General features: G+C 46.2%; 1 protein-coding gene across 4 annotated transcripts in view; it reads right to left on the bottom strand.

The window, feature by feature from the left end:
• The window catches only part of RUNX1 (RUNX family transcription factor 1), a 243,651-nt gene that overhangs the window by 56,996 nt on the left and 171,078 nt on the right, over positions 1-15,577 (bottom strand). For all 4 annotated transcript variants that reach the window (XM_004264541.4, XM_012539492.3, XM_012539494.3 and 1 more), the window contains one exon: positions 6,265-6,369. In XM_004264541.4, coding sequence (XP_004264589.1) covers positions 6,265-6,369 — 105 coding nt within the window. The remainder of the gene's footprint in view (positions 1-6,264; positions 6,370-15,577) is intronic.

The following is a 15,577-nucleotide window of genomic DNA, read 5'->3' on the forward strand; positions in this document are numbered from 1 at the left end:
TCCACAACTGTGTACATGGGCCCTCTAGGAAGCTCTTTGCCGAAGGGGGAAACGGACTCGGACGGTTCACCTGGGGGTCATTTTTGACTCATCTTTCCTGCCTGCCCGCACTGGAGGGAGAGGTTTATGTTGGGCAGCATCCCTGCTTCAGGCCCCCACTGATGCCAGGTCCCCAAGCAGACCCTGGTGAAAGATGTGGAACCAGAAGTTGGCACATGTGACAGCATGGCTGGTACATTTCACTGCAGCACCGCCCCAGGGAAAACACTGATTCCATCCCATCGGTACAAAAATGACGACTGCCGAGGCTATGAGGCTCTGCTTTCTCCAAGAAAACTGTATTTGAACCAGAATTTTATTGATAAACTCTCCTAATAAAACAATTTCTGCACAGAAATTTCGACACAACAAAGCTCAAGTAGCAGTTGGTGTAGTTCTTAAAACAGACTTTGGCGTCTGTGGCCTGCAGTGTCTGGACTGCTTCGTTTCAGTTCTGGCTGACTAACTGTGTGACCCTGGGCAAGGGAATGGATTTCTCTTTGTGTCAATTTCCTTACCTGATCTTGCAAAAATTATGTCAATGAAGGTACGCGCAGCACTTTGAACAGTGTTGGGCAAACAATTAGCGCTGTCTGAGTGTTAGGTATTATTATTATTTTTAGGTATTTTTATTATTAAGAGAAAATAACATTTTAAAAGAGAACTGTATGTCAGTCAATCACCAGAGCAAATCCATAAACATTTCTGCTCATCCCACACTTTTCTGGACAAACTTGATTTCAAACATTTTTAGGTCCATTAGCACCATAAGTTTATGGGTGCCTGTCATGCATTCCTCTTTTTCACTTGAAACATGACTGTCATAAACAAAGATCCTGTTTCTTCTCTCTCTATATAGATTATAGGTTTGCAATTTACATTCAATATCATAGAAGAAAGTTATAGTTGTGTGATGTACTCTCAACAAAGTCCTTAACAAAGCAATTGAGTGCTGGGGAATTAAGCGTATTTGAAATCGACCTATTTTAACTGTAACTCCCCATAAAATAGTATTATAGTTAGTTGGCAAAAAGGCTAATGTCCCAGGAAGTAGCATATTCCGAAGTTTTAAAGTAACGGCTCCACCTGGCTATCCGTTATTCTGCATCTCAAGGGCTCAGACACAACAGTTACTGTGAAGGGCTCCCTTAACCTGAGGGCAGAAGTTGTCCCAGAAATGGCCAATATTTGTTTTAAGAACCTTTTCAATTTTTAATTAGTTACTCAGTGTTCCAGATGTAACGGATACCTGGCCAGCCAGATGATGGCTTGTGCCATCAGAATGTCCAATCCACGATCCACACTACTGGGACATCTCCCCCACTCCCCGGCCCCCCATCACTGGGTCAGTCATTGGGGTCCCAACTACTCTTCAACCCCTCATCAGCCAAATATCTTCCTCTATAGCACCGAATTAATTCACGCATTCAAATTATTTAGTGAAATATCTACAGAGAATATGCTTCGGTATCTCAATATTGTCATATTACAGACACATGGGCTAAATTACAGGCACATGGGTTGAGAGCTAGAGTTTTCCATTAGATCCCCTGAAATAGTAAAAAAAAAACAAAAAACAAAAACATAAAAACAATCTCAAATATCCTTTTCTTGAAAACTCCTTTCACTCTATCTTTCATGCTTAAAGAGAAGACTATCTTTTAATATGTTGACAAGCTTCTAAATGTTCTACCTACAAACTGAAAACAGACCCCACATTGCTGCTTACAAGAAGTATCCCAGCAGGAGATAGCTTCTGATGGTGTTCTTTCTCCATAATAAATTTAATTTTTCAACAATTAATAATTTCTCTATTAATCTGAGATGTAAAAATAATCCTGTGGAATGTGGGAAAAACAAGTCTTGACTCACTAAGAGGCAGGTCAGCTACTGTCAAAGGGCAAGTAACCATCTGAAATGAAAAATATTTTCAATTCTCTTTGGAAGACTCTTTTTGCTACAACTTCACCACTGAAAACCAGGAAGATGGCTGGGAAACATCAAGTTATCCCATCGGCCCAGCCAGCAGACTAGCGGTGGCATGTTTCTTAATTCTTTGTCCTGTTCTTATTGACCTGACTGGCAGGTTGAATGAGATAAGCTTTCCTTCTGGTTTTGCACAAATGGTTTACATTGAAGGCGCCGTGCCTGCAATCCAGTGCCAACAATTGCCCTTTCTAGACAATCTTAGAGCCGGGACACATGTGAGAAGTCCTATAAGCCGACCCCTCGTTTAGAAAATGAGGATACCGAGGTTGGGTCAGAGAGCCTAGAATAGATGAGGTGTAGACGGTGTGGTATGGACGGGGAGGTGAATGCATGAACGGACAGACAGACGGATGGATACAAGCACAGGATGAGGCATCAGGAGCTCCTCATTTCTAATCCTGGCTTCATCACCAACTATTTCTCCCAACCTAAGCAGATCATGTCATTTCTCTGGGCCTGCTTTCCCTTATCGAGGAGGCCATTAGCCCTGAAGTCTCTTTCAGGTCCCTTTTAGCTCTCAAAGTCATTGATTTCATGAAACAAAAGAACTTTTCAAAACTATTCAACTTGGTGATGCTGGGACCATTTTGCCAGAATCACCCAGAATTCATAGCACCATAATAATGATAGAAGGGACTTGGGAGGTGTTATTAATCCATAGATTTGACACCGCCTGGGCATACTAATTTCTGTGCAATGACCTCTCTTAAAATTGCATTAGAAAGAATAAGTCACAATAGTAAAGACATAGTAACAACCAAAGTATCTATCAACAGACAATGAATAAAGAAAATGTGACACACACACACAGGCGCACATGCACACACACACACACACACACGTACAGGAATATCATTCAGGCATAAAAAAGAAATCCTGACATTTACCATTTGCAACAACATGGATGGGCCTTGAGGGCATTATGTTAAGTGAAATAAGCCAAGCAGAGAAAGATAAATACCGTATGATCTCACTTACATGTGGAATCTAAAACAAAACAAACTCACAGAAACAGAGAGGAGATCGGTGGTTGCCAGGGGGTGGGGGTGGGGAAATGGGTCAAAGGGTACAAACTTCCAGTTATAAGATGAAAAAGTTCTGGGGACCTAATGTTCAGCATGGACTCTAGTCAACACATTTTTGACCAGAGACGTGTATTATGGCCACAGGAGTTAGTTTCTGCAAAAATCCCCCGGTCAATAATGTGTTAACAACAAACTGCCAAGAAGGTAGATCTTAAAAGTTCTCAACACACACAAACAAACTGTCACCATACGATGTGATGGATGTGTTAACTAATCTTACTGAGGTAATCATTTCGCAATATATGCATATATCAAATAATCATGTTGTAAACCTTAAACTTATAAAGTGTTATAAGTCAATTATATCTCAGTAAAGCCAGGGGAAAATTCTGTTAACTTTCTCTTAAAAACACAGAACAAAACTGGCTGTGAGCAGAGTTTCATCAAAAGAAGTAGTTCCCACCTTGAATCAAGACATTCAAGTAACCGTAAGAAAACAGCATGCCTTTAGGCCTGCCTTGCTTCAGAGAGTGAATAGAAAAGTGAGCATTACCTAAGTCACCCTGGGAGACTGTGTGCATCTGACTTTTGTGTAGAAGTCCCTTGTGAAATGGAGACTATCCACCTAGGCCTCTCACACCTCTTTATAGCATACGCATACGTATTCATTTAACTTAATTTGGTTTTTAAGTTAAATTTTCCCTAGACCCCAAATTCCATTTGGCAGGAAAGACTCTGTAAAAATGGGTGTCTTCTTGGAGCAAATCCCTTCTGCCTGCTCAAAGAGCCCTTCCCAATAATGACTGTTTTCTTAAGTCAACTGTATATACAGGCGGGCCATTACAATCACATGTTTTTCCCTTCTGACTGCCAGTTCTCAAAAATCCAAGCGGCCATCATTTGTTTTCCAAAGCTCAGCCACCATTAGTTCTTTGAATGTTACAGGAAATACTGCCTGTGGGGCAAAAACTGCCCTTCATTATGCCTGAGAGAAGAGGGGCAGCGGAAGGTATATGGAGGAGTCTCCTGGTTTAAGCTTCCTCCTCCAGGCAGGTCTGCCTTTGAACTGTCCCAGAGGTGGCTATTGCTCCTATTTTTATTTTTTTAATGTTTTTATTGAGGTGTAATTGATGTACAATATTATATAAGTTTCAGGTGTGTAACATAGTGATCCACAACTTTTAAAGGTTAGATTCCACTTATAGTTACTATAAAATATTGGTTATATCCCTATGGTACCATATATCTTTGTATCTTATTTATTTTATACATAGTAGTTTGTACCTCTTAATCTCCTACCTCTATCTTGCCCCTCCCCACTTCCCTGCTTCTGTTTTTAAAGATAGGGAACCTACAGCCTCCTGAGTGAGCCTTTCTGGAAGTTCAATTACCCTCAAGGTCAATTGCCTTACACCTCACAACTGCCGGCTCCCGAACCCCATGCCTGCTGTAATCTGAGCCCGCTTCCTCTTCGGTCCTCTGCAAGAACCAAGGTACCTGTGTGGTGTGTCTGTTATGTTTAATGCAGGGTCACTAGGAGTCTTCAAGTTGCCATTCCTACTTTGGAAATCTCCCAAGTTGGGTTTGGTTGGAACTGTGTGTTTCTGAGCCTGTGGTTTGCTTTTCACACAGAAATTGGAATCAGGGGATGCTACCAAGTCCCAGAGTTTCCTGAGTCCGGATATGGCCAGAACATCTCCAGGCGCTTAAAGAGAAAAATCTGCCAGAGGGAAATGAGATCAGAAATAACGCGAGTCACGGAGCAGGCAAACGGCACCAAGGAGATGGTGAACGGACACCATCTCCTGGGGGGCAGGGGGGTGTCCCTGGTGGATGTGGTGGTTCTCTGCTGGGTTCTGCCCACTCTGGGCTATGGGGAAGGTTGAGGCAGCACCCAGGATGTTTCTAGCGGGTGATCAAGATGCCATGAGACTGTGGCCAGGACTGTAGGAAAGACTGCCATGAGCTGCGGTGCTCACAGGATGACCTGCAGAGAGCCACGCCCCAGGGGCGACCTTAGAGCCCCCAGAGGCACCAGGCAGGTCCTCTGGAGGAATAGTCCTGGGGTAGGGGGTGCAGAGCAGCAGTCAGAGATGCAGGCAGGGAGGCTCTGCTGGCATTTCCTGAGTTCATTCTCTGTGCCGGGCATATACAGCATTGTCTCATTCAAGCTGATAGAGAAGCTCCCATTATTATCCCCATTTTACAGATGAGGAAACTGAGGTTCAGAGAGGCTCCATAACTTCCTGAAGGCTTAAGAGCCTCAACCGGAACTCCACTTGTTTGCCCCAGAACCCAAATTCTTAACCACTTCATTTTACGACCTGTCATCCCTGCATCTCAACTTGCTGGCATGGTAGGAAGCCCTGTTTCTGACACCCTCAACCCCACCCTTTATAAAAATTAATAGAGAATATTAATTTTCCACCGGGGGCATGACATGGTTAGGAGGCATGCAGATGCTGGGCGGGGGCTCCAGTCAGCTCCACAGATCTGGAACTGGAACCCAGCCTCCATCCCAGGGAAGGGTGTGGTTCTGGAAAAGTGTTACTGTGTGTTTACTCAAAGATAGTCATTAAGTCACCGTGAAGACATTTTTCTGCAGACTAAACAACCCCACTCCTTTTATAAAAAAGCTTTCCTCACAGGAACTATTTTTTTTGTACCCTCTCTCTATATTTACTGGTTTTCTCTCAGGCACTCTTCTCCCCTCCCATTCTCTATTTTAAACAATCCTGTAATAAGATTTTGATCTGTGGCACAGAAAGGAAGGGTCATTTTCATAGATTTCATCTCCAGCCTCCAAGTGAATAAAAGGCCAGCATGGATGGTGATCAGCCCCTTGTGGTCCACTCTGACCCTCTGGCCTCTTTTGACCACCTCTGCCCCTGGCCAATCTTCCTTGAACTTTACCACGTATTCGGTCCTTAGGCCCATGCAGTCCTGAAATGATTCTGACATGCACTTGAGTCAGCCTGATTTCCTTTTGCCCTCCAAGAAGATGCTTCAAAAACAGAGCCCAGCGCTCAGAGACAACTTTGAGGAGTGAGAGTGTCAAAAGGAAAATTCTCCCTCCCTGCAGGGCTCTGACATTTCCCTGTGGCAGAAGTTTTAGCCACATCTGAGTGATGCTGATGGAACACAAGGGTTCTGGTGCCTGAGCGTACCAGCTGGGAGGGAAGGTGCCAGCCCCGGGGGGCGGCCCACTTACTTCGAGGTTCTCGGGGTCCGTCCACTGTGATTTTGATGGCTCTGTGGTAGGTGGCGACTTGTGGTGGGTTTGTGAAGACGGTGATGGTCAGAGTGAAGCTCTTTCCTGTTGGAACACAAAAGAGAGCAACGAACAATGAGGCAATGGCCTGAATATATCTGCTGGGTAATTCAAAATTAATTTATGATTTCCAGCCCTCACGCTGGAAAGGTGGCAGGACTTCAGCACGCATTACTGGTTTTTCCAATACTCCTTTGAGTTTGGCTTTGCTTAAATTTTGGAAGGTACATCTACGTTGTCTAGATGTGACACTTCCCTTGGTCACGTGGCTTTTGTTTAGTCATGAATAACACAGGATCAAGAGAGACTCAGATGTGTTTTCTTTCAGGTCGGGACCCCAGGGACATAGGAGCAGATTGGCAGCCATCCACTCCTTGCCCCCAGGTCCTCCCTTTTAATAAGCTCAGAGCAAAAGGAGGAAAAGAAACCATTTCTGTCTTTGCCCTCTAAACTTGTTTGTACCTCCAAGGATTAGGAAAGATAGAATTCCTAAGTTGGAGGCTAGGCTAAATTGGAATGATTCTCTCTATGTTAAAAATACTATTTGCTGGTTGATTCTAAATATTGTTTTGAAAGGCCAGATGTTATTATAGGCACTCATGGGGTTGGCCAGACAAAATTTATATTCAATAAATGGATTTAAGGAGATGTAGCTGACAGATTGAGATTCAATGACAACTGTTAGCGTAAATACGCAGATGGATTTCCATCTAAGCATTTTATACATACTTAAGAAATGCAAGCATGTCTTCATTGCATAGGTCGAATGCAATGCTTTTAATAATTTTTAAAAATTGTTTTGAAATATATAATTTATAATAAAAGTATTAATATATAAATACATTAGTTACTTATAAGCATTTCTTCTTTGCTAAGCAGTTCAGAGAATGCCCTCTGGTTTTGAATTCTGGCTAGCTGACCTTTGACAAGTCACTAGCCCTCCCTGTGCCTCAGTATCCTTACATGGAAGATGGGTACATATAACTTCTCCTACCTTATCGAATTTGGGGAGAGGTTAAATGAATTAGTATGAGTAAAATCATTAAAATAGCATCTGGCACATGGTATTCAAAGGTGTGTGTGTGTGTATGTGTGTGTGTGTGTGTATGGGGGAGGGAGAGAGAGAGAGAGAGAGAGAGAGAGAGAGAGAGAGAGAGAGAGAGAGAGAGAGAGACAGGCACAGCTCTTCCTGCAAGAGAGTTAGAAGATTTAGGTTCCTGTACCAATATTTGACCTCTCCAGATCTCAGCTTCCTGGTTTGCAAAATGAAGGCGTTCATGGGATACATACAATGTCACCTTTAACTCTGATTTTATCTTCTTTTTTCTTTTTAAGATTTTTTTTTTTTGACGTGGACCATTTTTAAAGTCTTTACTGAACTTGTTACAATAGTGCTTCTGTTTTATGTTTTGGTTTTTTGGCCCCAAGGCATGTGGGATCTTAGCTCCCTGACCAGGGATGGAACCCGCACCCCCTGCATTGGAAGGCGAAGTCTTAACCACGGGACCGCCAGGGAAGTCCCTGGTTTTATCTTCTAGATGAAATCCCAGTGCCCATCTCCGTGTGTAGGCGTGTGCCTGTGCCAGGGGTGTTTCCCCAGCTGCCTGCAACTTCAGCATTTCAGAGATTCCATGAAAACACTATATTTCCTTCCTAGGGCTGCTGTAACAAATTACCACAAACTGGGTGGCTTAAAACAACTGAAATTTACTGTCTCCTAGTTCCGATGTCCAGCGCTAGGAGACAATAAGCTGAGGTGTTGACGCAATTGCGGTGTCGACAGGGCCGTACTCCCTCTGGGGAAGAATCCGTCCCGGCCTTGTCTGGCTTCTGGCGGTTCCCAGCAATCCCTCGCATTCTTTGGCTTGTGGTAGCATCACTTCACTCTCAGCCTCCTTCCTCATGTGGCCTCCCTCCCTCTCTGTCCTCTGTCTCCAAATCTCCCTCTCCTTACAAGGACACCAGCCATTGGATTGAGGGCTTGCCCTACTCTAGTATGACTTTATCTTAACTTGATTACATCTGCAAAGCCCCTATTTCTAAATAAGGTCACATTCTGAGGTCACCCACGGACATTAGTTTTTAGGGAATGCTATTCAACTCAGTCCAGACACCAAATGTCATAGAGTTCCAGTCTTGGCACTACAAGTGACAACTACTCTCTCTGTACCTGTGGCTTTTACCCCCAAAACAGTCCCACTCCTGTGGCGGCCCTCCTACAACCATCCTATTCTTGTTTTCTTAATTTTTAAAAACTTTTTATTAGAGTATAGTTGATTTACAATGTTGTGTTAGTTTCAGGTGTACAGAAAAGTGATCAGTTACATATATATATACTTTTTCATATATATTCTTTTTCAGATTCTTATCCATGATAGATTATTACAGGATATTGAATATAGTTCCCTGTGCTATACAGTAGGTCCTTGTTGTTTATCTATTTTATATATAGTAGTATGTATCTGTGAATCCCAAACTCTTAATTTGTCCCTCCCTGTCCCTTTCCCCTTTGGTAACCATAAGTTTACAACCATCCTACTCTTGATTTCCTAAATGACAACAGAGAATCACTGTCTTCCTAATGTTGGCCTTTTCAGGTCTGTGTAAAACTTACAAGTTTTCAAGCACTTTCCCATATACTATTTTATTTGGTTCTCACAACACGCTCATGAAATAAACAAGAAAGATTTTATTGTCCTTGGTTAACAGGTAGCAAAGCTAAGGCTCAGAAAGGGTGAGTGGTTTGTCCAAAGTCACACAGCTTGGATACATGGAAAACCCAGATTTCCAGCTTTGTGCTTCACATTATTGTCATGAGGTCCTAAATCTCTACCTTCAAACTCAGTGGTACCAGCACCAGTAATCCAGACTCGTGGTACCTTTTCCATGCTCTGCCCCTGCCCCCAAAAGCGAAAACAGTCCTGGTGACACTAATGTACCCAAACTGTACTCAACAGCTAATTGAAAGCCTGGGTTATAGTTCAAAAGCAGTTTCTAACTGAGCTGAATTTGGGCTCCTGGCGCTTACCCTGGTTAACCACAGACTGGCCTACTGAATCGGGAAGGAAATTCAACCAAAGTGAATATTTGTGAAATCGTTGCTTGTAATTATAATTCTACTATTTTATGCCCATCATTTTACGTGCAGTCAAGAAGTGTCTGTCCAGTAAAAGCTACTAGGTGGGGCATTTGGGCCACAGTAACTGTGGCTCACGAAGGTGGGGTATTCCGGTTCGCGTCCTGCACAACGGACTATTGTTTACAGCCTTGAGCACCAGGACATCTGCTTATGACCTCATAGACAGAGGCAATAAGAGATGTCATTTTGCTCATAGGTGTGTGTGACATTTTTCCACTTCAGGAGAACTCTGCCATCTGCTTCCTTGTATTCTTCCGAGCAGACCTGGCACCAGACTTGACACCTGGGGACAGCCACCCAGTGGGCACACTGAACCCTCGGAACTATGCCCTCTGTCCTCTTCCCTCCGCCCTGGCCACGCCCCCACCACGCCCCACCACGCCCCCACCACGCCCCCACCACGCCCCGGCTTGCCCCTGCCGAGATGCAGCCCTTCTTAGCCAGCACCTGCAGCAGTGGTAGCTGCACCTACAGCATGCGTGTTATTAACCAGATTCCGTCATCAAAATGACCTATGGGCCTGGTATTTTAAGTGTGTGGGTGTGGAGAGCAAAAGCCTCTCAAGTGTTTTTCTCAGCAAGCTGTGGCCAGGCTAGTAAGAAGGTAGGGGAGAGCAAAGGAGGACGGATCGTCTAAATAACCAGCGAAATCGGCTTTTTGGGATTAACTCCAGGGTTGGCAGATGGGGCTGCCGTACAGAGAGCTGATGTTCCCATTTGTAGCCTGAGCGGGTCCTTGCCTGGAGAGGCCGGAAGGCTCCTTGCTGCCCTGGATTTGGCCCATGGGGTGAGCAGAGGTGCCCCTGGCTGTGCTGCTGAAAGACTGCAGCCCTGGGCTCCCCAGGGGGCAAGCTGCAGGGTCACAGTTGCCCTGCGTGGGGATTCACCGCAGAGGGAGCTAAGGAAAAGTGGTCCCTGAGACCTTCCTTCTCCTGCTCACGGAAACCTCACCCAAACAGCACCATGAGTTCTGGCGGGTGGTGTCCAGGAGGAATGCTGTTCAGAAGCACAAACAGCAGGACTGAATAAGAAGGCGGGAAGAAACAGTGAAGGAGAGAAGGGCTGTCTTGACTTAAGCCTGGAAGCAGCAAAAGACAAGAACTTGATTATACAACCCTGTGGAAATGCCAAGGCATGGGGTGCTAGTTAACAGTGAGGACCGCCTGGGCTCAAACCTCAGCTCTGCACCTTGCTAGCTGTGTGACCTTGGGCAAGTTACTTAACCTCTCTGGGGGCCTCATCATCTGTAAAATAGGGGTGATAACAGTCCTTCCATCTCATACTGCTGTTATGCAAATTAAATAAAATAATGCATCAGCAAATATCAGTTTAATTATCACTAAAGATGTGACAAACATGATTCCACAAAGACCAGAGCTGCGGGCAATCCTGTGAGGTGCAGCTGGTGGTGAATCGACGTTGAGGTCTGATGGTGGGAGGTGAGGTGAGCCTCAGCGTGCGGTAGGTGGTGCCGATTGAGCCCCTCCAGGCCCATCCTCTCTTCTTTAGGAATTTCAGCAAATGCAGGCAGCAGAATGGGGCCTAAAGACCCATCGGGGAAAACTGCACGTTCCACTGGAACTTCCACTTCAACGTCAGTCCTACTCCCACAAGCTGGCAACCTTTGTAAGGCACAATTGCAACTGGCTGGTCCACTTTACAAACAAGCCGGGTCAAACGCTCCCCTCAGAGCATGTGTGGTCCCCCTCGATGCCAGTGTGTTCATCCAAATGCCAGTGCAAAATCCTAAGTGCTTTATTTAGTTGGGAGGAAGGTCACGGGGCGAGTCTTCCTGGGTATTTGCTGCCATAACAGACTCTCCAGGGTGAGGCAGTGACAGAGCCCCAGGTCTGTGCTTTCTTAGGTCCCACATTTACAGGCCCCGGGGCTGCTGGACTCTGGCAGCCGGCTGTGGTCTCATAAAGCCACGGCGGGATGCTGCAGTTCCGCAAGGGCCCAGGGCACCACGCCACTTCCTCACCACATCTGGGAAGTGGCGAAACCTCAGGATTGCTGCAAATGGGCACCTGTTCCCCAAGGGCGAGGGTGGGGAGAGGAGCAGAAGGTGAAAAGGCGATTCAAGATCATCTCACGCCCTTAGAAGCTCGTGCCCCGTCACGTCACGGCCACGTCTTCCTACGGCGATGGGTGTCTCCCTCCGTCCTCTTGTGATCGCCCCTCCCTAAGTTTGGTTCACGGGTAGCCAAGCCACTTGCGGTGGCTCCTCAGCCATTGGGTTCTGGTTCAGTCACTCTCCTTGGTGAAGGTTTGGACCCATGAGTCATCTTCTCCTTTTTGGGCCAGTTTCGACGGGGTGTGAAACTTGCCCTTTTTCACGCAAGGGCAGGCTGTACACACGGAGGACCGTGTGCTGAGGGGGGTCGCAGAGCTTAGGAAACGAAATCACGACAGTTTCCACTCATTTGTGCATCTCTGCGGGGAAACCGGTCATGCTCACACACTTTAAACACCCAAGAGAGGGAGAAAGGGAAAGTCAGGAAAAAAAAATAAAAATGCAGCTTTTGAAAACCAAGAAAGCCAGGGAAGGCTCAAGTTTTGCTCTTTGCAAATTCTGGAAATCCCAAAAGATTCTGCGATGTTGCAGGAAGATTTCTCCTCTTACCATGTAGTTTGTGCCAGGTCTAATTTTAATCACAGATAACTAAGTATTATAATGAACAAACCCTCAGATTCCAGGAGAAACCTGAATCAGGGGTATTTTTCACAAAGTACCTTTAATTTATGTTTCTCGCTTTTCCGCTGGAACAACCTAACGGCCAAAGTGCACGTTTTTCTGCTCATCCATTTCCTTACCCAAACACTTCCCACTATTTTTGACAGTGGGGCTGTATAATTATTTATTTGGGGATTTCTGAATAGAGGACAGATTCTTTAAGTTGTGCAGAATCTCCCGGTTTCTCTGCATTGAATTGAGGCGGCGATGTCGGTGGGTGTCCACTTGGGTGTAAAGCGCCGGTGTTTACGATGTCCTTACCGATGGCACCCGCAGCCACGCAGGCGAAATGTACGGGGGAGGCCCCAGCTATTGGTACAAGGATAACCCCGCGAAGTTGCCTGAGAGTCAGGGGCTGAAAATACAGAACTAAGCTTTCCGTAAAAAACAGCATGCGTTGAGTATGATGCAACACTTGAAACATAGCAGTTTTACTTAGAGAAAACCAAAAACATGCCAAGTGTTTTCTCTGGAGCTGGTCTACAAAAATGAGTTGTGCGAGGACAGCAATGGTGTTTGATTAATCTTTGCATTTTCTGTTCTGAGGCAGTAAGAAAAAAATGTGTGATAAATGGATCAATGGATTATTCTGTAAACTTCGTTTGACTGGTTCTCATAAGCTGGTTCTTTATGAGGTCTGACTTCACTTGGAAGGCTCAGTTCTCCCTTTTGGTGGCATGGGTGTGAGCCCAGCTTTACTAAAGGGTTGGATGGGCAAGGCTTTCTCTTCATGAGGCGCACTACCGAACCCCAAAGAAGCATGATGCTCTCGCGCTATTTCTGCACTTCCTTTCCCCAGATGTCATGGCCCCTTTCCGATCTTCCTTTTTTCTTTCGGTGTCCCAGTGCCTGAGCGTCTGGGATGAGGAACCAAGTTTTAATCCTTTTAGCCCAAACACCTCCAAGACCCTGAATTCACAGCCTCTGTAGGTCAAGGCCACGCCTGCTGCCCTGTACTTCCATCCTGGAGAACCCTTTGGTTGGCACACCCCAATTCCACAGTTTCCACCCAACGGGCCAAATGCCACACAGGACAGGTGACCAAAGTGACCTCCTGGGGCTGGCCTCGTCCTAGCCCTGACCTGCTGGTGCCCATAGCCCAGTGCCTCAAACACACAGCCCAAGGCCACATGCCACCATGGCAGAGAGGCCCGGTGGGGGATGGGGGGGTAGGGGGGCATTTTGGAGGGAAGGTAGCGTCAGGGTCCTCAGTGCCTGCCTGCCAGGCTGTTCGCACCCATAGCTCTACTGCAGGAAGCTGGGAGGGCAGGTGGGGATGGAGGCCAAGTAGGAAGAAGAAGGAAGGTCTAGGCAAGGCTGCAGGGTGTGGTAGGCGGGGCCTGGAGGGAGCTGATTTCTAGACATGGTGACATTTAGCAATGGTGGGTTTGCAAACTGGATATACAGTGACCCCTCCGTGTCCACGGGTTTGGCATCCATGAATTCAACTAACCTTGGATCCCGTCTCTCAGGTCCCAAGCACCCTCCAAAAAGCCCTGTCTGCTCTTCAGTCTGCAATCCCAGCATCTTCGTACCATTTGTATCTGGTGATGTCAATTCCCTGCTTAAAACCTGCTGGGGGACCAGACCAAATTCCCAATGTGGATGTCAAGGCCCTTACCAGCTCTCTTGGCCAGCTCGGTGTTCCTCCCCAACCCTGTTTTCTGTGCTTGGACACTCTTCCTGATGCCTTCAGCTGGTAGCCCCCTCGTCACCCTGAAACATCTCCACTGAGATGACAAGCTGTCCAGAGAGACCCCTAAGCTTGTAGTGGGCTATGCACCCAGCTGTGCATTTTGCTTCCGTCACTCCTTTCACTATGGTGCGGGCCCCTCACCGGCCCCGGCCTGCTGTGGCTTCTCTTTAGCTGGCCTTTGTATCTCCAGTGCTAGCCCCGTGCCTTGCAAGCAGCAGGTACACAGTGCACATCTGATGAATGAAAGAAAGACCCCCAGGAAATGACCTCTGTGGGTGGGGGACAGTTCTGATAAAGTAGCCATGGGCACTATGCTTCCCTGATCGAACAGGGTCCAAAGCCTGTGAGCAACTCACTAATGAAAACAGAGAACACAAGGTCCATCACCAGGCTGCTGCCCGGCAAATGCCTGGGATGATTATATTATTATCATTCCTTCATTTATTTATGAATATTTATGAAATTCCTGCTGTGTCTCAGGCACTCTAATTTTACAAAGTTCCTCGGAGGATAAAGGAATATAAATTCCTTGCCAACGAGGAGTGGACAATGGAAATAGCATTGTTCCTGACTTTCTGACTCAGGGAGACACGGGCTACCTCCTGCCCACTCTCTTCCCTCCTCCCTCGGTGACTCTCCCACAGAAGGAAGAACGATGCGGCGGTGAGTCATAGCTCTTTCTTCCTAAGTTTTGTTACACACACCATCTCATTTTAATCACCCTAATAACCTGTTGAGGTACATATGAAGAGCACTGGCATACCTATTGTACAGATGCGGAGACTGAGGCCGGCACATCTAAGTGAGTCCGGCAAGCACACCACCTTCTCATACTTTGTCACACTACCTTCCAAAGACCCGCAGAATCGTCACAAATAGATGCGTGTGTTTCTATGTTGTTATCATGAATCAGAGGACTATTAAATGGGACACAAAGGCCTTAGTGGACTCCATAGCCCATGGATTTGGGCAGAATGCAAGATACCTCTCCAAGCAACAGCCAGATGGATCGATTCTCTGTTGACATGCGGCCAGAAAAGAAAACCATGTGTGGATGTTGGCTTGCGGTTTCTGAAAATGCTGAGATACAACCTTCAAAGGCTTCCAGGGGAACAGCCAGGATGCCCTGAAGGGTGGTCCAAGGCGAGCTGCCGCGGCACCACTATAAAACTCCCCTCAACCTGGGTGGAGTCAGCAACTATGGTGCAGGAAGAATGTGATGCTGCTGGGTGCCAGCCTGCGGAGCCCGGCAACAGGACAAAGGCATTATTCTGCTTCATTGTGAAAATGCCGTGTTTATTGTAAAAATACGATTGGGAATTAAAGGGGCATGTATGAATCATAAATATTTGCATGCTGTTAATGTTTGGGCAAAAGAGTTGGAAGGACTAAGTTGGGAGAGCTTCTTTTCCCATGAAAAACAGTGCCTCGGATTACAGTACATATTCAATTTCATCTCTTCCATTGCTGATCTGAAATCGCAGTGCCCGCTGCGCATAAATAACCCTTCCGTGTCCTGAGAGCTGGCTCTATGGGGCCGAGGGATCAGGATAAGGGTTGATGTTCCCTCTCAGAAAAGTCATTCATTTAGACAAACAAAAAAGCAGGTCCCGGTTGTATTGTTTGTTAGGAGCTCACAGAGTTGCCGTCAGCTTCCCTGCAGAGTCAGTCACAGCAACTGATCT

Source organism: Orcinus orca, chromosome 5 (genome assembly GCF_937001465.1).
Source record: "Orcinus orca chromosome 5, mOrcOrc1.1, whole genome shotgun sequence".
Classification (NCBI taxonomy): domain Eukaryota; kingdom Metazoa; phylum Chordata; class Mammalia; order Artiodactyla; family Delphinidae; genus Orcinus; species Orcinus orca.